This window comes from Oryctolagus cuniculus, chromosome 1 (genome assembly GCF_964237555.1).
Source record: "Oryctolagus cuniculus chromosome 1, mOryCun1.1, whole genome shotgun sequence".
NCBI lineage: Eukaryota > Metazoa > Chordata > Mammalia > Lagomorpha > Leporidae > Oryctolagus > Oryctolagus cuniculus.
This window is the reverse complement of record NC_091432.1, coordinates 146,549,411-146,576,609: the sequence shown is the minus strand read 5'-3', so window position 1 is coordinate 146,576,609 and position 27,199 is coordinate 146,549,411. Positions and strand designations below refer to the sequence as shown.

General features: G+C 44.3%; 1 protein-coding gene across 2 annotated transcripts in view; it reads right to left on the bottom strand.

Annotated features, from left to right (window-relative positions):
- IARS1 (isoleucyl-tRNA synthetase 1) overlaps window positions 1-27,199 on the bottom strand; it is a 90,014-nt gene that overhangs the window by 21,234 nt on the left and 41,581 nt on the right. For both annotated transcript variants that reach the window (XM_051859118.2, XM_070050126.1), the window contains exons 16-27: window positions 26,755-26,949; window positions 25,155-25,241; window positions 23,737-23,820; window positions 22,169-22,313; window positions 15,361-15,481; window positions 12,842-12,933; window positions 10,529-10,606; window positions 9,035-9,156; window positions 8,099-8,201; window positions 7,769-7,852; window positions 4,367-4,541; window positions 2,177-2,289 (exon numbers count right to left, since the gene is read on the bottom strand). In XM_051859118.2, coding sequence (XP_051715078.1) covers window positions 2,177-2,289; window positions 4,367-4,541; window positions 7,769-7,852; window positions 8,099-8,201; window positions 9,035-9,156; window positions 10,529-10,606; window positions 12,842-12,933; window positions 15,361-15,481; window positions 22,169-22,313; window positions 23,737-23,820; window positions 25,155-25,241; window positions 26,755-26,949 — 1,399 coding nt within the window. The remainder of the gene's footprint in view (window positions 1-2,176; window positions 2,290-4,366; window positions 4,542-7,768; window positions 7,853-8,098; window positions 8,202-9,034; window positions 9,157-10,528; window positions 10,607-12,841; window positions 12,934-15,360; window positions 15,482-22,168; window positions 22,314-23,736; window positions 23,821-25,154; window positions 25,242-26,754; window positions 26,950-27,199) is intronic.

Sequence of the window (27,199 nt, the reverse complement as noted above, 5' to 3'; positions counted from 1 at the left end):
GAAGTCTATAATACAGAACTATTTATTCATACAAGTGAGCAAAGCAAACACAATTCATCTGGCTTCTTTATTACTTAGATACTTCCTTGTAATGGCTAGTCTGCCATCTGCTCATCTAAATAAGTAATATCAATTCTTCTCATGAGTAAGATCAACATTCAGTCATGAAGCCTCTGGAGCAGCACATCTTTTCCTATTAGAACCAGCAGATTACAGTTCTCAAAGCAGCTAATTTCAGGTTTTCTAAACCAGACACTTTGATTCTTTCATTTTTAAGTACGAGTCATGACACACATTCTAGACAGACCACAATACTTTTATGTGACTTAGATAAGCTCCATCTTTTGCAATTCCTATTTCCTTTTCTATTTCATCTATTCTGAAGGTTGTTGATTCTGATGTATTAACAATACCATCGCTTCTACTACACAGCACATTATACAGAGTGAAATAAACTCTATAAAATCCTTGTAAATCAGACATCACCCCATTTACAATTGAGAAAGCTCAATCAGAAGTTAACAAAATTGCCTTGCTTCATAAAGGAGGTACAACCTGATATGGATGATAAGCTCAAAGTTCTAGTCATGGCAGGGCCACCACCACAAACTGAACATGTAAGCTGTTTCAAGAGATTCATAAGCATCACAATCAACCCTTCTGAAAGCATGGTGTGCTGTAATAGGCGAGAATGTCACTTTCACTGCTTATCCACCTCTTCCTGCCTTCCTTCCTAGCTACTTCCCCTTAGACTCCCAGCTACTGTCTACTCCCAGGGAGCTCTATATTTATGTAAATCAGGTCATGCATAAAGGCTTGAAGAGGGTGTCAGCACTGTGCCACAGAGGGTTAAGCCACAGCCTGTAGTGCTGGTTTTCCATATGGGCACCGGTTTGAGTCTCTGTTGTGCCACTTTTTTTTTTTGGACAGGCAGAGTTGGACAGTGAGAGAGAGAAACAGAGAGAAAGGTCTTCCTTCCGTTGGTTCAGCCCCCCAAATGGCCGCTATGCCTGGCATGCTGTAGCTGGTGCACCATGCCAATCTGAAGCCAGGAGCCAGGTGCTTCCTCCTGGTCTCCCATGCGCTTGCAGGGCCCAAGCACTTGGGCCATCCTTCACTGCCTTCCCGGGCCACAGCGGAGAGCCGGACTGGAAGAGGAGCAACCGGGACAGAATCCGGCGCCCCAACTGGGACTAGACCCGAGGTGCTGCAGGCGGAGGATTAGCCTAGTGAGCCACAGTGCTGGCCAGCTGGGCCACTTCTGATCTAGCTCCCTGCTAATACACCTGGGAAAGCAGCAGAGGATGGTCCAAATCCTTGGGCCCCTGAAGAAGTTCCTGGTTCCTGGTCTGGCCTGGCCCAACCTCAGACATTGCAGCCATTGGGGGAGTGAACCAATGGATGAAAGAGCTCTTTCTCTCTGTAACTCTGCCTTTCAAGTAAATAAAATGGGGCTGGCGCCATGGGGCAGTAGGTTAATCCTCCGCCTGTGGCACCAGCATCCCATATGGACGCCAGTTCTAGTGCAAAACTCCCGCCGCTGCAGCCATTTGGGGAGTGAACCAATGGATGAAAGACCTTTCTCTCTGTCTCTTCCTCTCACTGTCTGTAACTCTACCTCTCAAATAAATAAATAAAATCTTTAAAATAAATAAATAGAAGTCCACACTAGAGATACTCCTTCCTATCATGACAAAAAGTACTGATCTTGAATAAAAAAAAAAAAGCCTGCACAATCTCTTCAAAAACTTTTGCTCCCTCACCACACTATCCTTAACTCCAGTTTTTGGAAAGGGCCCTTCTCTGTGCTATTTCCACCCAAGAACTTACCAGGCAGATTTCCAAGATTCAGTTTACTTTCCTGTGAGCATGATTTGTTCTTTGAAGGGTTTATGTCCTGTAACCTAACTTCTAGGACAATTACTCACAAGTAGAAATCACAAAATATTCATTTAATTATTTATTAGTATTTACTTGTTAGTACATATCATAAGTACATAATGAGCATTACGTAGTTATGTATTATGTATTCATTACACAAATATGTTAAGGGCCTATGAAACCACAGTTTAATAATGCCAATCTAAAATGAGACAAGCTGTACACAGTGGTAAACATTCTCTCCTCATATGTTCCCATCTCTTGGTAAAAAATATTCCAGGGGACAGAAAAATACCTGAGCATCCGAGTGTGCTTCAAACTGTGCAGTCCCACCTGTGGCCTGATCAAAGGTATACATGAGGCGGATGTCTTCCTCATGCAACTCATGGCCTTCCACAACAATGGTGCCTATTAGAGAAACAGCTCCGGTTATTCCATCAGCTCCCTCCTCTGCAAGCCACCCCCTAGCAGAATGCTGTGCCCTCTTTCGGGGAAAATTTCATAACAGAGCTGCAGAGGTTTCAAGAGATTATTTTCTCATGACTACTATCACCATTGCAGCCAAGGATGTGACACACTTTATCTTTAGCCTGTATTACGCTGCCTTAAAAACAGTTCAGTCACCACCAGTGTCTCCTGATCCACATAAACCCTCAGATCTAAAGTCATTCCAAAGTTAAGTGATGGGCCAATAGGAAAAAGTCCCTACCTAAACAGAGAAGCATGAAGGAATGAAGAAAACAGTCTACAGACTGAAGTCAGACTCAGGTCCACCACTGCTGCCTATATGATGCAGGGTCCTACCCTCTGCCAAGAAGGGTATGGTACAGGTGAAATGGGGTGGACAGCATGAGACTGAGGGCCATGTCTGTCCAGAGCAGGCAGAGGAACATGTGAATGCTTGCTGATGGCAATTCCCCATCTTCAAGGAAGCCTGTGTGGTCAGCTGTAATAACCCAATAGGACTTTGAGCACCAGGGTGTCATTTTCACCCAAGGTCCTTGTGTTCTGAAAACCATTCCATCAGCACATAACAGTTCATTCAGAAAATACAGGCTTTCAGTTTCAAATAAGGCTTATTTCAGGCATCTTGATGTTTCAGTTATCTAGTTTAATTAGGTCTAATTTGTGACCTGAAAGTTGATTAAATAATATTTTGTTGATTTAACATTTTGAGTTGAATTAGTAATGACTTAAGTTTTAGCTGTTAACTTTTTATGTTTTATTAATTCTATCTAAACACCTAGGAAATCTTAGGTACATCTCCTCCAGTTTCTATAACCACACATCTGATTCCCAAGTCCTTATATCTCTCTGTTCATATGACCTTCTAATGTATAATTTTCAGCATCCGAAGAATCCCGGTTAATAAACATCTTGAGCCCCAGTAGAGCCTATGGATGTGAAGAGCCACACTTAGGCCAAGTATGATTCTAAGCTCAGGAGGGCTGCAAACTCACTGAAATGCTTCCCGCAGGGGTAGAAGAGGGAGCGAAGGCCTCTTTCCTTATCTGATGGTTTGGTTAGGCCCCCTCATTACATGTTGCCATTTTACCCTGTATTTTCCTTCACAGTACTTAAGAAACCCATCATTCTTTCTGTAAATTCTGTCAGTACCATCAGTATAAGGACAAACGCTGTCAACTCTATATTGGGCTTTAAAAAAATTTTTCCAAATAAACAAATCCAGTCTTGTCCAAATAAAAGATGAAAGTATAGGTTCTGGAAACTTTAGAAAAATTGTGAGAAGTCTTGACCTGTTTCCCATTAGCAAGTAGCTTCAAATCTCAGTACCAATTCCCTTTCCTCTAAAAATATTGTAATTTTTTCATCTGAGTTTTTCCCAGTCTTGGTTCTGACACCTCCAAAAGCTATCCTTGCCACAAGCAACATCTGGACAGGTCATTCCCTGGTCATGAAACCCCAGGGGTTTCTGCTTCCTTTCAACAGACTTCCTAAACCACAACAGCATTTTTAGAACTTAATTTAAAAGACTAGTTAAAAACATTATTATCAAGTATGTGCATGAAGGAAAATTATGTAGGTTTTCCAACTGCATTTCTAAGTATAAACGTATCAGATATAATATAAAGTGAAAATGCAAAAAAAAAACCCCAAGAAATATAAAAGTTAAAAAAAAGAAATTTAAAGTTATAATGTGATGTTCATTCTGTAAGGCTGTGACTTTTCCACTATTCTCAAATATGCACCTGGAGGGAAATACACCTGAATTACAACAGTGCACCAGCACCTGCGAGGCTGCACCCTGAACAGCAGAGACCAAACACTCACCTATGTTACAAAGATAGGTCATGGGTTAAGGTCATTTTCATTTTCCTACATTACCATACTTATTTATAATAGGCATTTTTATTAACATGAAAAGGAACTTCTCTTTAGGGATAGGATCACAGACAGGAGTCCACCTGTCGAACATCACTGGGCCTGAGGACAGGAACACGGCCTGGTCCCAGCAGACACCCACCGCTCTTCTGGAACTGCTGGAGCTCCTCATCGCTCAGCTGCTTGATGGATGTCATCACGGTTTTAAAGGCTCCCTTTAGGCGCTTCCCCAAGACCATGTGATCTGGTTCTGCCCTTAGCCGAATGCCATACTTGTTTTTATCTGTAGACAGTGTGACTTTTCGAACATTCAATTCCTATTGTTTGAACACAAAACAAAAATGCAAGAAATGAAACCCTGTGATACACAAAAACATGCACACAAGTATCCACTGCAGCACTACCTGTGACACAGCACTATTTGTAACAAAGAGTAGAAAGAACTCAGATGTCCACCAACTGTGAATGGATATATAAAATGTGGTCTATACGTGTTATGAAGCATATGTACAGCATGAATGAACTGTGAAAACTTTAAAACATTGTGAAATAAATCAGACACAAAAGATCACAAAATGTATGATTACACTTACATGAAATGTCCAGGGAAGGCAAATATCTAGAGACAAAAATGAGATTTTGGTTGCCACGGAATGATCAATGTATGAATGCTATGGGTATTGGCTGGGGGTTGGTGATGAAAATATTCTAAAATCATAGTGATGGTAGTACAACTCTATAAATACACAAAACCACTGGCATGAAAGAATGCTTTTTGTCAAGATCCGTCAAGACAGCCGAGAATCTGAAAGAGGACTTAAGAATTAGAAATGTGAGGCCAGCGCTGTGGCGCAGTGGGTTAATGCCTTGGCTTGAGGTGCTGGCATCCCATATGGGCGCCAGTTCTAGTCCTGGCTGCTCCACTTCTGATCCAGCTCTCTGCTGTGGCCTGGGAAAGCAGAAGATGGCCCAAGTGCTTGGGCCCCTGTACCCACATAGGAGACCCGGAGGAAGCTCCAAGCTCCTGGCTTCAGATAGGTGCAGCTCTGGCCATTGCGGCCAACTGGGGAATGAACCATTGGATGAAAGATCTCTCTCTCTCTGTGTGTAATTCTGACTTTCAAATAAATAAATAAATCTTTAAAAAAAAGAAGAATTAGAAATGTAGGGGCTGGCGCTATGGCATAGTACGTTAAACCTCTGCCTGCAGGGCCAGCATCCCATATGAGAGCTGGTTCAAATCCCATCTGCTCCACTTCTGATCCAACTCCCTGCTGATGACCTGGGAAAGCAGTGGAAGATGGTCCAAGTCCTTGGACCTCTGCAACCACATGGGAAACCTGGAAGAAGCTCCTGGTTCCTGGCTTCGGATCAGCCCAGCTTTGGCTGATGTAGCCACTTAGGGAGTAAACCAGCAGATGCAAGACCACCCCCCCCCCTTCTCTTTTTCCCTCTCTCTGTAACTCTGCTTCTCAAATACATAAATCTTAAAAAAATAAAAAGAGAATTAGAAATGTAAACATGGTAACTTTTTGCACAGGCAATTTCAGAACCACACAGTCAACTACCAAGTAATCAAAAGATCAAGTTAATCATAATACTTCATGCCTCCACTGTATCAGTTAAGGATTACTAATGCAGCAGCAAATGGTGACAGTATAACAGGAGATATAAAAATGAGATGGAGAATGTTTAGGTTTGCTATTTTAAGTGATCAAAATATTTTATTTTAAAATTATAGTTTATGAGTATATGCTTGTCAAGCAATTAAAAACAAATACAGAAACATTTTCTTCAATAATATATTTAAATATTACCTGTGAAAAGAATAAAAATGAAATTAAAAGTACATTTATGTTTAAAACATTATGGAATGAAGCTTTTTGTAAAATTTAAATAAGTTAAAATTTATTCAAGAGGAAGAGACACACAGAACTCTCATCCTTTGGTTCACTCCCCAAATGCCTGGATTGCTCCAGGGTTGGGTCCAGAGCCAGGGCTGGGACTCAATCACTTGGCTATCAACTGCTGACTCCCAGTGTCTGTGCTGGCAAGAAGCTAGAACTGGAGCTGGAATCAGGGCTTAAATTCATGCACTTCATATGGGATTTCGTGTCTTTACAAGCTTCCCAACGACCACGCCAAATGTCCACTATGAAAAAATGCTTTCTGAGAGGACAATTTACATCGTTATTTAAACTTCTGACGCCAAAACTCCATTGTTTGTATCTATCCAACATCCATACACTGATATATGCACAAAGATACACACATCTTTTGTATGTAGTCAGAGACCTAAATTTCTGACAACAGAAGAGTCATTAAAAAATTATGAAGCAGGCCGGCGCTGCGGCTCACTAGGCTAATCCTCCACCTAGAGGCGCCGGCACACCGGGTTCTAGTCCCGGTCGGGGCGCTGGATTCTTTCCCGGTTGCCCCTCTTTCAGGCCAGCTCTCTGCTGTGGCCCGGGAGTGCAGTGGAGGATGGCCCAGGTGCTTGGGCCCTGCACCCCATGGGAGACCAGGAGAAGCACCTGGCTCCTGCCATCAGATCAGCGCGGTGCGCCGGCCGCAGCAGCCATTGGAGGGTGAACCAATGGTAAAGGAAGACCTTTCTCTCTGTCTCTCTCTCACTGTCCACTCTGCCTGTCAAAAAATAAAAAAAAAAAATAAAAAAATTATGAAGCATTCAAAAAGTGAACACTTACACAGCACTTAAAAAGACACACTACATGGGGTGGGGGTTTGGGACAGTGGTTAAGTCATGGCTTGGGTAACCCACATCCCCCACTGGAGTATCTAGGTTTGAGTACTGGCTCTGTGTCAGATTCCGGCATCCTGCCAATATACAGCCTGGGAGGTAACATGTGATGGCTCAAGTACTTGGGTGCCTGCTACCCATGTGGGAGACTCAGACTGAGTTTCAGGACTGTGACCTCAGCCTGGCCCAACTCCAGCTGTTGCGGGAATTTTGGAAATGAAATAGTAGATGGAAGATCACTCTAATAATAAATAAATACACAATTTTAAAAAATAAGGGTTTACTATAGTAAAAAAAGCAAAACAAAGACTATGTACACAACCTAAGTCTGTATAAATAAACCCAGACAGCATGACATGTGAGGATATGTATGTACATAAAGGTGTGTGAAATCTTAGGAACATCCTTGTGCTCACCTTACACTAAGCACATTCTATGCTAGTGCTCCAACTGTTTATAAACAATAAAGCCACTTGTTACTTGCATAATTTGAAGGGACAAAGTTTTGTTAATCATCAAAAAATACTCTGGGGAAGAGAGGTGATCAGGGTAATAAATCAAAGATAAATAAATTCATTAATTTGACATAGTTTTTAAAGCATTATCATTATACTGCATAAATTCATGACTCTAAGGAAAAGTATGAAATTTTATGGATAGTTAAATTTGTGATGTATGTACTGATATATTATACATTTAAAAAGTACTTTGTTCAGGGCTATTCATCAAAATAATCTTCTCAAAGACTGTATCAGCCCACAACAGCCAAATCATCTACTTTACCTCAATGATGTACTTCTCCAAAGACTTAATATCTTTGAGAGCTTCTGGATCTTGATGGATGACCACAATTTCTTTCAAAGGATACTAGGAGAAAAAAAAATGGGGAAACTCACTAAGCAACCAGTCCTCTAAAGTGTAGAAAATACAGAACATTCAGTGTTTATTGGATTATCAAGCTCCAGACCAATCAGCCTGAACTACTATGGAGTCATTTCCACTCTTGTAGGGAAAAAGAGTTGTTGCTGTTGGAAGCTCTCTATATTAAGAAAGCATTCCCAAGACACAATTACTTGGGTTTGCATCATGTAAAATCCAAATAAAATTTCAAACCTTTATTGGGATGGTTTTGCGATCTCGGATCACTCGCCCAAGTTCAATCACAGACTGCATTCTGGACACTGCATTCTCGGTTTTCTTGTCAATCAATTCCTCTCTGGTAAAGGCAGGAGTATGAGACAGATTAGATTTATTTTTTTTTATTTTTTTTATTTTTTTTTTTATTATTATTATTATTATTATTATTATTTTTTTTTTTTTTTTATTTTTTTGACAGGCAGAGTGGACAGTGAGAGAGAGAGAGACAGAGAGAAAGGTCTTCCTTTGCCGTTGGTTCACCCTCCAATGGCCGCCGCGGCCGGCGCGCTGCGGCCGGCGCACCGCGCTGATCCGATGGCAGGAGCCAGGAGCCAGGTGCTTTTCCTGGTCTCCCATGGGGTGCAGGGCCCAACCACCTGGGCCATCCTCCACTGCACTCCCTGGTCACAGCAGAGGGCTGGCCTGGAAGAGGGGCAACCGGGACAGAATCCGGCGCCCCGACCGGGACTAGAACCCGGTGTGCCGGCGCCGCTAGGCGGAGGATTAGCCTAGTGAGCCGCGGCGCCGGCCTGAGACAGATTAGATTTAAAGAGAAAGAATCCAAAACTATAGGCATGCTTAAGTGAGGAAGGAAGTAAACTAGAGAAAGGACAGTATGGATAGGTATCCTTGGTCAGGGCACATAGCGAGCTTTCTGAAGTGTCTCCAAGGGGCATGCCCATAACCCACCTGCCAGTTATACAGAGGGCTCCACACTGAGCATCCTCCTGTAGCCCAAGCAGCCTCTTATCACTTCAGGTGGGAAAACAGGCTGTGTGTGTGTGTGGGGGGGGGTGGTACAGCAGGGAAAGGCCCGCTTTCCACCTTCCTTCCCTGGGAGCTGGGGTCCTCACTGCTCTGGCAACTCACTTTCCATAGCCCAGGTAAAGCTTATCTGCACTTGATTCCTACCGAACACGAGGCAGCATGAGGTAGTGGATGCTGAGTGTGTCCTTATCCTGGACAGAAACTGGATCAATCAGCATCTTTAGATTCTGGTACATCAATTCGGTGAGAAACGGTGTATAGGGGGCCTGTATGAGGACAGAGGACATCATGTGATACATAAGTAGCCATCAACTAACCTCATGCTGAAGAACAGCAATTCAACATTTCAGAGAATGGTACAGAAACAGGCACACATACCCTATTACAGAGAAATAACTTTATATCTGTGGGGAGCAACTCGGACTAGACTAAGTTACTGGAATTAAGACTTATTCTATGCATCTGCTTTCCCACAATATGGCACTGAGAAGGGAAACAGCTTCTACACAGCTGCCTCCAGTTCAACCAATAAACTGTGGGACCTGCTCCTGATTGGAGGAGAGCAGCGTACTCGGCGTGTGGGCAGCCGAGTTAGGATTGGCGGAGGAGGACTATAAAGGAGGAGAGAGACGGCATGCACCAGGAACATCTAAGGGGAACACCTGTGCAGCCCCCGAGAGAGCTGGCCGGCGGTGTGCCGCTCCCCCGCGGAAGTGGGGAATGTGGCAGGGGGAACCGCCCTTCCACGGAGGTGGAAGGGTCGGTAGCCAACCCAGGAAGAACCAGCAGCAAACCCGGGGAGGGCCGAGCAGACGAAAGAACAACGCAGGGTCCTGTGTCGTTCCTCCACGAAGAGGGGGAGCGACATAATGGTGCCGTGACTCGGATATGAAGCCTAGGCAGGGTTTTGTGTCGTTCCTCCATGAAGAGGGGGAGCGACAATATCTATGAAGCATAGCAGCAAACCCACAGCCAGAGGTCCAAGAGCATCTCTGGACTTTTGGAGACCAGTAACAAAATCAGGGCCCTCTGACCAAGCTAGTATGTCCCACACCTCAGAAACCTCATTTATAAACTGGAGAAAACACCACCTGCTTCATGGGACGAAGGGGAATGAGTCACGCCAGGAAGGCACCATGCCCTGGACTTTGTCTGAGGCAGATTCCTTTTTGGTGAATGTTAAAGAATAAACAGAAGGTATTTAGCATTATACTGAAGTATCAGAATACGATATAAGGAATTAAAGCTGGAGTCTTTTCACTTGTATACAATTAACACTTGAACTGGTAGGAGCATATTTCAAACTATTACACGTACATTTTCCTCTCGGCGTCAAGTTAAAAAGTCTGGATCATGTTCGTTCAGTTAGATATAAGTTGGGAACATAATTCAGACAATTATGGCAACTCACATTAAGACAAAGTATTCTCACCATGAAGTGTAGATCCTTATCTAGATTTAAGGACCCTAACCTATACCGCCAGTAACTAGGAGAAGGAATCTAGTACTTCTTAGGGCTTATTTGCATTATGAGGTAATATGATCTCTGAGGAGGCACCAGAGAGCTTTAATACTTCTACACAGAACCCAAGTAAGCAGAGGATGCCCACAGACACAGGGATTTAGGAGGACTCTCACCATCAGTCTGCACAGAGAAAACAGGACACTAAACAAAGTCTCTAGGGCCATAACACAATCCTCCATCCCATTTTCACCCTAGTGAAGATAAAAGAAACACAAATAATAAAAATAAGTGTTTATCATAAAAACAAGTAAGTTTATCAAAAAGAGACAACCCCAGAGAGCATACAGAGGAGGAATGGCCACAACCACCTGAGTTGGTGCCCCTGCAGGGGTCCAGCAGAGCAGCAAGGGAACCAGGCTGGGATATGTGTCTGTACCCCCCTGACAGTCTCTCTCAAGATGGAGTAGAAAGGGAATGGCTGTGGACCTGGGAGCTGAAGACTGACTGTGGGCCTAAAGTTTCAGGGTACAATGGTGGATTCATACCCAACAGAAACAGTTGCTAGAAGAAAATTTTAAAGTATCTTTAGGTAAGATTTATTATCTTTAAAATAAAAATACTTATTTGGTTCACTCCCCAAATGTCTGTAACAGCCAGGGCTGGGTTAGACTGAGGCCAGGAGCTAGGAAATCAATCTGGGTCTCCTGTGTGAGTGGCAGGGACCCAAACTTGACTCAACATCTACTGCCGCCTCCCAGTGTGCACAATGGCTAGAAGCTGGAATTGGGAGCAGAGCTGGGACTTGAATGCAGCCACTCTAATATGGGATAGGGGTATCCCAAGCTTAATTACTGTACCAAAAACCCATCTCTCTTGTTTTTTATAAAAGTATTCATGAGGCCAGTGTTATGGCATAGCAAGTAAAGCTGCCACCTGTAATGTTGGCATCCCATATGGGGACCTGTTTGTGTTTTTGGCTGCTCCACTTCTGACCCAGCTCCCTGCGACTGATCTGCAAAGAACAGTAGAATATGGCCCAAGTGCCCAACAGCAGAATATGGCCCCTGCTACCCATGAGGGAGACCTAGAAGAAGCGCCAGTCTCCTGGCTTTGGCCTAGTCCAGCCCTAGCTGTTGTAGCCATCTGGGGAATGATTCAGCAGATGGAAGATCTCTCTCTGTCTCTCCTTCTCTCTAACTATGACCTTCTTTCTTTTTTAAATAATGATTTATTATTTATTTATTTGAAAGGCAGAGTTAGAAGAGAGTTCTAAGTCATTTTGTATATTTTTCACAACACAATTTTGGACATGTCAAATTGGGAGGAAAGCGTCAGGGCCCACATTAAATTGAGAAAACCTCTTAAAATTAAAAGTAAATTTGTGCAAATATTCCACAAATATTGTCAAGTGTGGCTGTAATCTTGAGTGAGAACTTGCTTGCTTTTCTCACTAGGGAGCCAGTTATTTATTAAGTGTTGAGACAGGAGAGGAGGCAAAGAGAGAGATCTTCCATCTTCTGGTTTACTCCCCAAATGGCCACAATGGCCGGAGCCGACCAGCTCAGGAGTCATGAGCCAGGAGCTTCTTCTGGGTCTCCCATGTGGGTGCAGGGGCCCAAGGACTTGGTCCATTTTCTGCTGCTTTCCCAGGCACATTAGCAGGGAACAGGAATTGGTGCCCATATGAGATGCCAACGCTGCAGGCAGTGGCTTTCCCCAATACACCACAGGGCTGGCTTCATAACTTTCAAGTAAATAAATAAATCTTAAAAAAAAAAAGTATTCACATATACTCTGTATTTTAAAAATTATTTATTCTAAATCACTGTAGGAAAGACAATTGTGACAAAATATTGTGAACATTTTAGTACATGTCCTTTTAGACATACATATATGAGTGTATACACTAAGTATTCATATATATGTAATGCATTTTAATAAAAACACAACTTTGGTGTGTCTATGGGCTTTTATTAGCACATTTAAAGACAGGACCAATGGGTTATGGAGCCTTCAACTGGACTGCAGAGAGGAGACCTATCACCTCTGTATTGCCCTAGTCATTTACATACATGGCACAGATCCTGACACCATAGCCCATGTTCCCCTCAGTCTAAACCACCAGCTACTAAGGTTCTGGCCCACAGTCAACACTTAATAAATAACTGGCTCCCTAGTGAGAGAAGCAAGCAAATTCTCACTCAAGATTACAGCCATACTTGACAATATCTGCAGAATATTTGCACAAACTTATTTTTAATTTTAAGATGCTTTCCTCCTAATTTGACATGTCCAAAATTGTGTTGTGAAAATACACAAAATGAGTTAGAACTTTAAGTCCCCATCTATCAAATGATAAAAACTAAATGTAAATGGAAAAGAAAAAGCTTCAAAACCCGAGAGCATCTGACTGTTGCCATTTTCCTCCAGCTCTCAAACTTCAGATACACTTTGCCTCTCCAACGAGCTATCTACACTACACTTACCTTTAATCTTCTGCGGTTCATCCTGACATACCAATTGGTCAGAATATCCACAAACTTGACCAGGCGAGGTACCACGGTATAAAGCCTATAGGCTAAAAGGAAGACAATCAGTCAGTCAGCAAGTCTGTGCCAGGCTCCAGGAGGGGGAGGGCCAGACACAAGCAGCCCCTTTCCTATGAGGGCTTCCATTCATTCACTGAGGGGGCATGGAAAACCAGACAGAAGCACACACAAACAGCTCACTTATTGAGGATGTGTCATTTGGCTAAAAGGTGTTTCAGGTGCATACAAAACCACCCTAGCAGCCGGCGCCACCACACAGGGTTCTAGTCCCAGTTGCTCCCCTTCCAGGCCAGCTCTCTTCTGTAGCCCAGGAGTGCAGTGGAGGATGGCCCAAGTGCTTGGGCCCTGCACCTGCATGGGAGACCAGGAGAAGCACCTGGTTCCTGGCTTTGGATCAGTGCGATGCGCTGGCCATGGCGGCCATTGGAGGGTGAACCAATGGCAAAAGGAAGGCCTTTCTCTGTCTCTCTCTCTCTCTCACTGTCCACTCTGCCTGTCCAAAAAAAAAAAAAAAAAAAAGCCACCCAAAGCCACCCAAGGAGACACATATGAACTCCCACTGGCCAGTGGGAAAACCTAAACCCAGTACATGTGGCTCGAAGTCGAAAGAAGCTCTGGAACGTGCAGTGTACATGGAGTTGTCTAACAAAAGCCCGGTTCCTCAGCTAAAAGACAGATAGTTCAAACTAGATGGTAAGGGACATGGCATAAGCCAGCGGTTCTCAAGCAGGAGCAATTTGGCCCGTAGGGGTCATTGGCAATGCCTGAAGAGATGTTGTGGTTGTCACAATAGGGAGCTAAGCTGATTCAAAGCCAGGAGCCAGGTGCTTCTCCTGGTCTCCCATGCGGGTGTAGGAGCCCAAGGACTTGGGCCATCTTCTATTGCTTTTCCAGGCCACGACAGAGAGCTAGACTGGAAGAGGAGCAACCGGGACTAGAACTGGTGCCCACATGGGATGCCGGAGCCGCAGGCGGAGGACTAACCTAGTGTGCCATGGCGCAACCCCTTACCTGATACTCTTGAACAAACACACACAACAAAAAGAATAAGACCAAAAATAACACCCAATTTGTATTAATGAGGAGTTCAGTGAGTGTTAATGAGGCTCCTGGTATAAGCTTACAAGGTGAGAAAGTGCAAAGGGCAGGATTGCTTTCTGCTGTGGTTCACATACTCCTACACAGACGATTTCAGTGACCAAAGCCTACTCTGTGAAGAGAAGTTGCCGATCTCACTTCCTTCTAGGGTTCCCTCGACTTTGCACCAAGGAAGCTCCAATTTCCTGTGCTGAAGTTTTAACTCTTAGAGAGCACATGAACCCCAGTATGACAAGCATGATATACACGGGGTGCCACAGCTGCTGCGGAGGCTGCAACAGTAACTGCACACGCCACAAGGTCGCCACAGTCACTCCGCGGTGCTGTCACTGCTGGCACTGACAGGCTGGCAGTGCAGGCATCTGAACCCGGCAGTCTAGGTCTGAAGGCTGTCTCTATTCAAACGTTCAGCCTCTCCCACCTCTCCCCATGAGACTACTGATTTCTAGTTCCCAGGCAGACGAGGCTCTGGCAGAACCGGTGCTAAAAGATGGCAGGCAGGGGCCTCAGGCAGCGCCCCTATCAAATCCCACCCACTGGAAGCACAGTTGTGAGCATGTCAGGGAGAGTGTGGTGAGCTCCCAGTGCTGTCCTTCCCTGGACAGGAGTCAGCCTCATCCACTCCTGACTGTCTTCATTCCAGTTAATCTGACAAACTACTTGATGACATGATCCTTACGCATGTTCAATTGGGTGGATGTGTCCTTTCACAGAAGTTAATTAACAAACATGTTGTGCCAAATGTGGTGACTGATTACTCTAGGAGTGCCATGGGCTGAGCCAAATGCCAGCTATGTTCCTTGCCAACAGGGTCGGGGGGGCAGGTTAACCTCACCCAGCATCTCTTCCTGCTCTCACCGTGACTTGGGGCCTCTGCCTGCCTGCTTTACCAGTGTCTAATAGACAATATTTATATAAAGCAGTTGGCAGATAATAAGATACTCAGTAAGTATTAGGTGTTACTAAAGCATTTTTCATTATTTTAGGTATATTTTACTGTTAAATAAACAGCTCCTATCCATTCCAGAAAAATTACAAAATTCAGAAAAGCAATAATGAAAGAGACATTTCTTCCTATTCCTATTACTTACCAACGTGAGTTTATGGTTTTAGGCCAAGGTTGGGAAAGCAGATTAGGTAGGCTTTCCCAAGGCTGGAGCCCGACAGAACCATAGGTCCAAGTGAGAAATTCTAGAAACTAGATTCTACACCAGGGAGCCTTAACAAAACTATACTTAGCTATTGTGCTGACTCTCTCAAAATTCTAAGTGTATGAAGAACAACTATTAAATACCAAAAGGGCCAGCGATAAAGAGAATGACTAGTCCTTACTCCTGAGGACAGCTCAACTGACTCACCTGCCATTTCAGTCTCAAAGAAGCCCACGAGGGACTGCATGAAGGACAGGATCCACCGGTCTGTGATGTTGGGGCTTTCTTTGATTGTGCTCTCATTGTAGAGGAATTCCTTTTCTTCTTCCTAGGAATGGATAGTTAATGAAATATTTGGACAGAGCTATTAAGAGAGAAATAAATTCATTAAGTTTCTTAAATGCAAAGAATTCCAAAACACGAAAAAACAAACAAAAACAAAAACAAAAACCCCAGATCCCAATGGCAATGGAAATCTCTGGTTTTGAAGTTCTGGCAAGATGGTGGCTAAGTAGCCAGCACTGTGGCATAGTGCGTAAAGCTGCTGCCACCTGCTCTACTTCTTATCCAGCTCTCTGCTGTGCCCTGGGAAAGCAGAGGAAGATGGCCTAAGTCTTGGGGCCCCTGCACCCATGTGGGAGACCCGGAGGAAACTCCTGGCTCCTGGCTTCGGATTGGCATAGCTCTGGCTGTTGTGGCCACCTGGGAAGTGAACCAGTGGATGGAAAGACTCACTCTCTCTCTCTCTCTACCCCTCCCTCCCTCCCTCCCTGCCTCTGTTTCTCTGTAATTTTGCCTTTCAAACAAATAAATCAATCTTTAAAAAAAAAAAAAAAAGGTGGTTAAGTAAGATGCTTGGGTGATTATCTCCTCACAGACTCCAGACTCCAATTTGAATGTCTATTCATGTACCAAGTCACCTTCAAAAGAGCCAGGGAAGCCACATGAGATTGCAATGTTTGGTTTTAGTGTTAACAGTAAGACATACTCAAGAAAGCAAGTGTTGCCCGTGTCATGCCTCCCCCAGCTCCAAACACCATTGTGGGAGATGCCTCAACTCCCGCTTGGGGGAGTGAGTTTGAATTGAATTTAGACCTTAGATTTGAAGTTCAGCACCAGGCCTGCCGTGACCAAAACAGGGCTCAACAGGGCTCCACGACCCCCATATTGAGGCCCATACTACAGGCAGACTTTGGGCCCTCCTCAGCCTAGTGGCCAAAGGACTGCCTCCATCACCCCTCTCCTAACATTCAGCAGACAGTGGAGCAAGGCTGCAGTTGCAGGACAGCAGAGCAGCAAAGGGCAGTATGGACCTTGCCTTAGTCTCAGAGCCACTGTGCAGCTGTGGGACCCAGTGCCTGACAAAGTCTAATGGCCTCTAACCCCAGGCCAGTGCTAGCAGAGGTAGCCTCTAGGACTGCCCCAGCACCCAAGACCTGCACTGTGGTACGACAGACTCCTTTAGGTGTTTATCACTGCCAGCGTCAGTGCTCCTGGTGAGGACCCGAAACACTCTACAGGGCTGGTGAAACCCAGGTGTGACCACCTAAAGGCCACCTTTAAGATGCTTCCCAACCTTGGGAAGACAGCAAAGAACCAAGGGGCTCTAAACTTGGACTCCGTGTGGGACCAGTAAAACCCACACTGGGCAGATACTAACAATTCTAAACTTGCTGTGGCTTAAGGTGAAGACCTGTGCCCCAGAAGGATGAACACCTTTCAGTGGGCACCACCACCCACCTCACAGGGGACTGGTATGCCTCCCCAAGACGACACAGGGCCTGGGAGACCCCGGTGTGTCCCAGCTTAGTCAGTCAGGAGGCTGCCTTCATCAGGCTTCCCTCATCCATGGGCAGACAGCAGCGAGCTACGGGACTGGGCTTTGGGACTTAGTGCCAGCTACCAGCTGGTAAAAGCCAACACCGTGCAGATCCTAATATTCCCCATTTTCAGGCCAGTGCCAGTAGACGAGCTTTTGGATCTGCCCTGGTGTTGGGTGGAGTCCTGTGGCCCCAGCTGCTCGGACTTACACCCCAGACAGTATCACTTGTGGCTAGTTGCAGTGGCCTCAGGCTGCAAGTCCATCTCACAGCAGCAGACCACAGAAGTGTGGGCTTTGGTCCAACCCCAGTGCTGCCCTGGTCTGGGTGGCTACAGTCTCTAGGTATGACCTAGTACTGTGGCATCGATGGCCATAGCAGTGGGCATCTGAGGCCTCTTTTTGGACAACTTCCTGGTTCATTTTGAGCAGCACACCAACTGTGGGTCTGGGACAAATCTGAGTTCAAGGTACCATTGAGGCAGTGATAGCACACGGGCGGCAGACCTGTGGCAAGTGTCCGCTTAGGGTGCCACCTTATTATCTGCAGCGTCAGATAAGTGAACCACTTAGAATTTTTGGAAAAACAGTGAGAAACAAAGCCAGATTACAAAGAATGGAAAAAAATAATCTTTCATTGCACAAGTGATGACATACAGAGACAAGCATCAAGAACTCTCAGGGAAATGACCTTGCCCAATGAACAAAATAAGGTACCAGAAACCCATCACTTTGGATCAGACAAGGTCAAATATTCAATCAAGAATTTAAAAGAGTTATTTTAAGGACACTCAATGAATTTAAGAGAACACTGATTTAATACTCTCAGAGACTTCTCAAAGAAATGGAAAGTAATTTTAAAAGAGATCGTGGTGAATATTTGGTGTGATGATAGAAGATGGTGCTTATGATGCCCGCCTCCCATATCTCATCCTCATCCAGCATCCCCTGTCTGGGTTTGGGTTTTGACTCCACCCCTGATTATAGCTTCCACACTCTGGAAGGCAGCAGTGACAGCAAGTAGCTGGGTTTCTGCCACGCCAGCTGGAGACCCGTACTGAGTTTTTGGCTCATAGCTTCAGCCTGGCCCAGCCTGTTGTGAGCATTTGGGGAGCAAACCAGCAGATGGGAGCTCTCTCTGACTCTCTAATTAAAACAAAAACAAGAAAATAACCCAGCTATACGCTGCTTGCAAGAAGCTCATTTCATATCTAAGGGCAGGCATAGATCGAAAACGAAAGGATAGAAAAAGATATTCCGGGGTTTGTGCCGTGATACAGTGGGCTAAGCATCCCATATGGGTACTAGTTCGAGTCCTGACTACTCCTAATTCCGATCCAGCCCCCTGCTGATGGTCTAGGAAACAGTAAGAAGATGGTCCAAGTGCTGGGGCCCCTGCACCCACAGAGGAGACCCAGAAGAAGCTCCTGGCTTGCGATCAGCTCAGCTCTGGCCGTTGTGGCCCTTTGGGGAGTGAACCAGCAGATGGAAGATCTCTCTCTCTGTCTCTCCCTCTGTCTATTTGTAACTACGCCTCTCAAGTAAATAAATAAATCTTTAAAAGAAAAAAAAAAAAGATATTCCATGCAAACGGACCCAAAAGAAAAGCAGGAGTAGCCATACTTACATCAGATAAAATGGCTTTTCAATCTAAAGCAGTAAAAAAAGAAGAAGATTCTTCTATACACATTTTTAAAAAGATTTACTTATTTATTTGAAAGACACAGTTATAGAAAGAGGGTGGCAGAATAGGGTAGAGTTGGGGAGAGAGGGGTTGAGAGAGAGAGAGAATGCGTGAGTGAAAGTGAAAGCAAGGTATCTTCACTGCACTGATTCACTCCCCAAATAATTGGAGATGAGCCAGGTCAAAGCCAGGGGCTTAAAACTCCAATTAGGTCTCCCACGTGGGTAGCAGGGGCCCAAGCACTTGAGACACCTTCCGCTGCTTTCCCAAGTGTATTATCAGGGAGCTGGATCAGAAGTGAAGCAGCTGGGACTCAAACCAGAGCTTACATGGGATGCTCGCATTGTAGGCAGAGGCTCAACCTACTGTGCCACAACTCTAGCACCCCAAATACATTTTTGAGGTCAGCATTACCTTGATACAAAAAGAGACAAGGACAAAAGAAGAAAGCTATAGGCCAATATCCTTGATGAACACAGATGCAAAAATCCCCAACAAAATACTAGCAAACCAAATCTAATAACACCTTTAAAAGATTATTCAACATGATCAAGGGATTCATCCCACAATGTAAGGATGGTTCAACATATGCAACTCAGTAAACAGGATACACCACATCCACAGACTGAGGGTGGTTGGGGTGAAGAACTGCTGTAATCCAAAAGTTGTACTTTTGAAATTTATATTTATTAAATAAAAGTTGTCTATTTAAATAAAATCATTTTACCTCAACAGATGCAGAAAAGGCATTTGGTAAAATTATCTTTCATGATAAGAACACTGAATAGGTACAGAAGGAACATGCCTCAGTGTAACAAAGAACACGTGTAAGGAGCCTTTAGTTACCATTGTAGTCAATGGGGAAAAGCTGAAGGCTTACTCTAAGACCAGAACAAGCCAAATGTACCTATTTTCATCACTTTTATGCACCACTGTTCTAGAAATCCTAGCCAAGGCAATTAGATAAGAAAGAGAAATAAAAGGGCATTCAAGTTGGAAAAGAAGTCTGTCAGTGTTTGTAGATGACATGATCTTACACATAGATTTCTATATTTAGAAACTCCCAAGGACTCCACAAATATTACTTGGATAAATGAATTCAGCAAAGTTGCAGGATGCAAAGTCAATATACAAAAAGTAAATTATCTGAAAAAGAAACCAAGAAAGTGATTCACTTGTAATAGCTATAAAAGCCTAAGAATAAAGACTAAAATACCTAGGAATAAAATTAACCAAAGAGTTGAAAGAGTTCTTCACTGAAAACTATTTATCACTGACAAAAGAAACTGAAGAGGACACATAAAAATGTACATGGACTGGAAGAATCAATAATCCATACCACCCAGAGAAATTTACAGATTCAATGCAATCCATACCAAAATACCAATGATGTATTCACAGAACTAGGAAAAAATATGACGAAAATTTGTGTGGAATCGTAAAAGATCACAAACAGCCAAAGCAATCTTCAACAAAATGACAAAGCAGAAGGTTTTATTTAGAACACATTGCACAGTACTAGAATAAAAACAGACATATTAGTCTAAAAGAGCAGAATAAATACTCTAGAAGTAAACTCACATATTTACAGCCATCTGATCACTGACCAAATTGCTAAGAACACACACTGGAAAAGGGACAGTCTTCAATAAATGGTTCTGAAAAAAAATGGATGCCCATATGCACAAGAATGAAAGTAGGCCCTAATTCTATGTATATAAATCAATTCAAAATCAAGTAAACACCTAAATTTAAGACCAGAAACTTTAAAACCACTACAAGAAAAACATTCAGGAGGTGCTGTGGAACACTGGGACAGGTAAGGATTTTTTGGATCAGACCCCAAAAGCATAGGAAACAAAAACAAAACTAGACAGACTAACAGGATTTCATCAAACTAAGGAGTTTTTTTTTTTTTTAACATGGCAAAGGAAACAATCAACAGAGTGATGAGATAACCTCATAAGGATAAGAGAAAATATTTGCAAATTATACATTTGACATAGGGTTAAAAGTTAGACTATAGAAGGAGCTAAAATAATAGAAAAAATTCAATTAATCCAGTTAAAAAACGGGCAGATTTAACAAATATTTCTTAAAGGAAGACACGAATGGACCATAGATACATGAAAAAAAGCACATCACCAATCATGAGGGAAATGCAAATCAAAACCACAATGAGTTTCATCTAAAGCCAATTAGAATGGGCAATCATCATCAAAAAGACACAAGGTAACAAGTGGTGATGGTGCATACTGTTGGTAAAATTGTGCAGTGCAAATGTCTGGAAATCAGTATGTAGGCTCAACAGAAGATTTAAAAATAGTTCTCCCACCTGATCCACCAACGCCACTACTAGGTATATATCCAAGGGAAATGAAATAGTATGTTGAAGGAACACCTGCACTAGGCTGACAACAATGTGACCCTACCCCGGGTTAAGGTGGCTGATGGTGGGGTCTGCCCCTTGGTATGTCCAGACTGGTTGCCAGCATTAAGCAAGGTGTGACACAGCCTGTACTCCTGAGTCTGACCCAGTGGAGGTGTCCAGGGTACACCTAAGGATTTCTCACCCTTCCTGGTCTCAGGCACAAGAGTGCAAAGAGAGGAAGAATGCTAGGAGACACCTGCCTTTCTCAACTTCCAGAGAAAAGCAGACCTTGAGCACCTCTGCTAAACATGCCGAGTCTTCATCAAAAGCCTGAGCTGGGCCCAGAGGCAGCAGAATCAAGTGATCTGCCTGCTGGAGTGAAATGACCCGAGCTCAGTCCTGCAGCTGGCATCTGAGGCTACTCAGCAGGAATCAATCAGTGATTTATTGATCATCACTTGTAAGGTGCTGGCTAATTCAAAGATGAGCATCGCTACTGTGGGCCTGGTCCCAAGCTGGGTCTTGCAAGCACAAACAGGAATACGCTGGTGATGAATGTGATGGACCCTTCCAGTGGTCAGAGCTGAGAGTGGGGAGGTAGCCTGAGCAAGGGTTTCTCAGGATGAGTTTCTTGGGTAAGCAGCCAGATGCTTCAAAGAGTATTTTTCCAGACATCACAACTGGTATTTCTGGTTCTAACTACCCACAGGGGATCGCTGTCACTGCCAGCATCTCAGTATGTGTCACCTGCAGCGTGGCCTCTATAACCTACCTCTCAAAAGACAGCCCAGCACCAGGCTCTGCTCTTCCCCAGGTACTTGCTCTGACAATAGCTGACTACTGTCTCACCGCACAGGGACCCAGGCATGACACACTGGCTGAGAAGACGGTGGTACAATTCTTTCTCTACAGAGGAGGCCTGTGTCCCACAGAGGTGAGCACTTTCCCAGATCGTCCAGCTCTGGGTCCATATTGCCACTACAGCCTGACCCCAGGCATGTCTCACCTTCACGTACAGCATCCCCATGGTTCTGTGCCTCACCCTCTTACCCCCTGCCCAGTCATCTGACAGTGGCATCAAGGTCCCCCGTGGAGCTCTGTGTCATGGCTCAGCACACAGGCACACCGCTGCAGTACATACCTTCTGAAGTCTCAGGACGTTCTGAATGAAGAACCGATACGCATTGTACCAGGGCAGCAGCACATCCTTAAGGACGTCCCGCACGCCCTCCTCCTTGAAGCGGAGATTTTCTGCTCTCACCACAGGGGAGTTTATCAGATATAATCTGAAACAGGGAGAAAAATCACACATAAAAGGCACATAGATAACACACCAACTATTGCTACTTCACATACATAAGGGATGAGATTAAAATCAAAGCTTTTTTTTCCTATGAAAGGGGGAAATTATGAATACTCTACAAGTGTCAACTTAAAACTCACAAAATTCTCACTCTGTATAAAACCCCAGGAAAATGATGAAGGAGTAGATGTAACCCCACGACAAAACATGGCACTGCACCAGCACCAAGAGCAAGGCAGGTCTGGTCCTCATCAAGAGCCACTTCCTCACTGCCAAGGACACTGCCCACCCCCCCACGTATGGAACTGGTTCACAAGGAGCAGGCTTTATAGAGAGCAGGATCCGACACCTGGTGGGCAGAGGTCAGGGATTCTGGTAGACATTCCACAGGACAGCCCAACACAGAGAATTATCCTGCTCAAATGGTCAACGGCACACAGGCAAGTCTACAGATAACTCAACAGCAGACAGACAGCTCCACTGACTGCTCATGGGCCACACAAAGCCTGGGTCAAGGTCTTGTTTACAACACAGAGATGCCGAACAAGACCTCTGTAACCCATTTAACATTAACACTATAATTTCATGATTATGACTATTTCAAGCAGTGGCTTTTCAAAGTTCTTTAAAAGCTTCTGGATATTAATTTTTATTTGCTCTTACATGAAATGTATCTCATATGGCCCTGTAAATACAAAATTAAAATATATGATGAAAGAGAAGTCTACTATCAATAAGACAGGAAATTCAGAAAGTAAGTGAGGTTAAGGCAATGGGCAACCAGACTGGAAGACTTGAATAGCTCAACAAAACCCAGTAGGTGGCCGGCGCCGCGGCTCACTAGGCTAATCCTCCGCCTTGCGGCGCCGGCACACCGGGTTCTAGTCCCGGTTGGGGCGCCGGATTCTGTCCCGGTTGCCCCTCTTCCAGGCCAGCCCTCTGCTGTGGCCAGGGAGTGCAGTGGAGGATGGCCCAGGTGCTTGGGCCCTGCACCCCATGGGAGACCAGGAAAAGCACCTGGCTCCTGGCTCCTGCCATCGGATCAGCGCGGTGCGCCGGCCGCAGCGCGCCGGCCGCGGCGGCCATTGGAGGGTGAACCAACGGCAAAGGAAGACCTTTCTCTCTGTCTCTCTCTCTCACTGTCCACTCTGCCTGTCAAAAATAAAAAAATAAAAAAAAAAAACCCAGTAGGTCCTCTTCCTCAAAATTACCTTGAGGACTGAAATGTCTCTACTACTCAAACTATTTTGGAAACTTAAAATCAAAAGCCATACCAAAATAACAATCTACAGAACAGAGATATGTGTTTAAAAGCCTCGTTATCAACCAAGTCTAAGAACCATGATTAATAGGATGGGCGAGGGTTACATCAAAAATGACAAATATACACAAGCGCTGGTTTCTACCTGAGGGCATCAGCACCATACTTATGGATGATCGAAACCGGATCTGGATAATTCTTTTTTCGTTTGCTCATTTTCTGGCCATCACTTGTAAAGTAAAACAGACATGCCGTTAAGTCAGTCTATATCAGATTTATCTTTCTTTACAAATGGTTACAGATTACTTGCAAATTTGCTTATAAGAATAAGTAAATGGAGACAGTAATTAACTTAGATGTAAGCTAGTGTGAATAAGGCACAACAAAAGGGTCATTTGTTGATATCTCTAAACTTTTGTTAGAATATCACAGTGAAGCTTCAGGGTAGAGAGAAGCAGGAAGATGTTTTAGCATTTACCCTTGAGAAATGAAAACTCAGAATCACATAAAAAACTGCACAAGTTTTCACAGTAGCTTTATTCACAATCACCAAACACTGGAAGCAGCCTAGTGGTGGATGGCTGAACAAACTGTGGTAAACTATGGAACATGACTTAGCACTGAAAAGAAATGAGTGACTGACATGTGCAACAGCCTAAAACCCCTACAGAACTGTGCAGATGGACAAAAAGTCAATTAGCCAAAATAAGACACTGTGTGAGTCTACTTCCACAACTTGTTTGAAATACAAATTTACAGAGATGAAGAACAGAACAGTGTTTGCTAGGGCCCATCTCTAATGGTTCTGAGAGTTAAGTGAGTTAACACAAGTTCACATGTCCAATCGGACACGGCAAACACTATGAGTATACTTTATGTTAGGTGCTGTGCTCCTCCCACGGCACGTGTGGCAGGGTGTCTGTGTGTGCAAATATTTAGTCTTATTTTAAAATTTCTGTTTATGTTCATTTTTATTCTCAATATCTAGAGGTAATAAGAACACAGGAAAAAGCAGACTCCTCAGTAGGAAGAAGAGCACTGGACAAGGGAGGCACAGGACCTAGTGGCAGAGTCCCTGGGTGAGACCTGCCTGCCTTTCACTAGCTCTGATCCTGGTGCTCATATGTTAGGAAGACAACAGAAATCCACATTGTAGGACTGATGCACAAACGAAAGAGCTCTAAGCAAATGTATTCATATAATGATAGGTCAATGTCACATTTTCTGTGATCTCACTGATAGCACTGCTCCTGTACTGGCTCCATCAGAGTCATTCCTTTGATTTCTCTCCACAAGGTCTGGCCCCTCCTCCTTAGGAACAGTGGACTGTGGGGACACAGGCTGAGGATGGAGGCAAGGACAGGACAGGAATGCCATACCCTTGAATACAGGGAGAGAAAGAGGAGGACTAAGATGGAACTCAGTGTTCCTAAATTCCTCTCAGAGAGAACATGTGGAGAGGTCCAACCAGAACATGGCTGCTTGGAAAAGGAACACCTTTAGGGGACGAGGACAGAGGGTAACAGAACTGAAACTGGTCATGACACAGAGGAATGCACCTGCCTCGCCAGGACGAGCCCGTTCACAATCACGTTCTTGAAAGGCGGTTGTCCAAACAGGGCCGTGGCCAGCACCAGCAGGGTATAAAACCTGAGTCCAAGCACAGGGAAGAATTTGCATTAATTCACTGCCTGCATGTCTATGTTGGTAATCAACAACCCAAGAGTTCTTACTCTTGGCTACAATTCGAGTTACAGTGCTGAAAATATGTGACACAGAACTGACATAGACACACTATTATGTTAGAGTCTCGTTTGGAAACACAAATTCTGCTTTATTTACACCAAATAAAGTCCTAGAGTGATGTGCTGATCCTTCCTCTGCTACAGAAGAGGGGCCCTGCCCCATCTTGGGAGGCAGCAAAAGGGCCAGAGGCAGCACTTAGAGGCGCCTCAGGACCACCAGATATGCCTGCTGAAGATGAGGGACATGTGGCCTCTGGCTCGGGATCACATGGGACAATCCGATGACAAAAGAGGCAAAAAGCATTATCCAGAAGTCAAAAGGTAGAACTTCAGGAGCATGGAAAATGCCTTTATTCTGAAGGTATTATGTGTCTCCTTATGTGCCCAAGAGCATCCTCACGGTGCTGCCCCTGTGTCCTGCAGTGATGCAGTCTTGCCACTCCCACATGCTCCTACGGTTTCAGTTCCAAAGGAGGGCTGAAGGGCCCATGGTGCTCAGAACATGCAGCTCTGGCCGGAGGGAAGGGGTGGGGACGGCAGGGACACAGGACCCATATGAATACTCGCAACAGAAGCTAGACTTCACCACTCCTCAGAGAATTCAGCACCCTGGCAAATCATCTGGCTCTCCCTTAAAATAGGAATTTGTTTCTGGTCATTTCTTTCTGTAAAAGACTAGAATTTAAAAACTGCACATTCCAAGGTGTGACTCCAGTGACTACTGTAGATTGAAAAAGCAGAAAATGATACGACCCAGTCATTTAACCCACCCTCCAGAAACACAGCTAATGAAAACAACGAGCACCTGGGTCAACAAACCCCATCCACAAAAAGCAAGGAACGCACCCTCTTACCAATAAAAGGATGACAGTACTGCCTTCAATGAGGCACACGCAAAAAACCCCACCCTATATGCTAAACTTCATGGAAAAACGAATGAAAAGTTCATTTTGGTGTAAAAAAGATTTGAAATCCATGTATCATTTTTCCATAAGCTTCATTTCCAGGAACTTTGTGTTGTTAGCTTTTAAGGCTAGACTCAACATCTGAGCACACTTCCAACTATCCCCCACGTTTCCAGCAACCAATCTATTATCTCATTGGAAAATATTCATTAAACATTTCAGTAAATGACTTAATGTAAACACATATTAAGTGGTTCATCCCATGTCAAATTCCAACGTAAATTCTAGAACTGTGAGTGAAATAATTCAAATAGTAGAACCACAGTCCTGCTGTAGTGAGGGATTCCTACTGAAAAGGTAGTTTGGTGGGTGGGAAGGCACAGAGGGCAAGAATGGAGTCTATCTGGTTTGCCACCACTCCCAAGCACCCAGCAGATACACAGCAGGCATTCAGGGAGACTCTTGCTCAATAAAATATAATCAGTAAAACACTTGAGGGAAGAAGGGGCATACCATCCTCTGGTTTGGTCGATGCCTTCAGCAATGAAGTCTGCAGGAAAGGAGTCTTCAAACTCCCTCTTGGTTTCGAATGGGTAATGAACCTGAGCATAGGGCATGCTTCCACTCTCAAACCAGCAGTCAAATACTTCAGAGATGCGATGCAACCGTCCCTTCCCGCAGTGTGACGGAATGGTCAGGTGGTCAATGCTAACAAACAGAAAAATGACCACTTCTATAAATCTTTTTTTAAAAGATTTATTTATTTATTTGAAAGTCAAAGTTACACAGAGGAGAGGCAGAGAGAGGTCTTGCATCCATTGGTTTATTCTCTAATTGGCTGCAGTGGCCAGAGCTGTGCCAATTCAAAGCCAGGAAACAGGAGCTTCTTCTGGGCCTTCCCACGTGAGTGCAGGGGCCCAAGGACTTGAGCCATCTCCTGCTTTTCCAGGCCACAGCA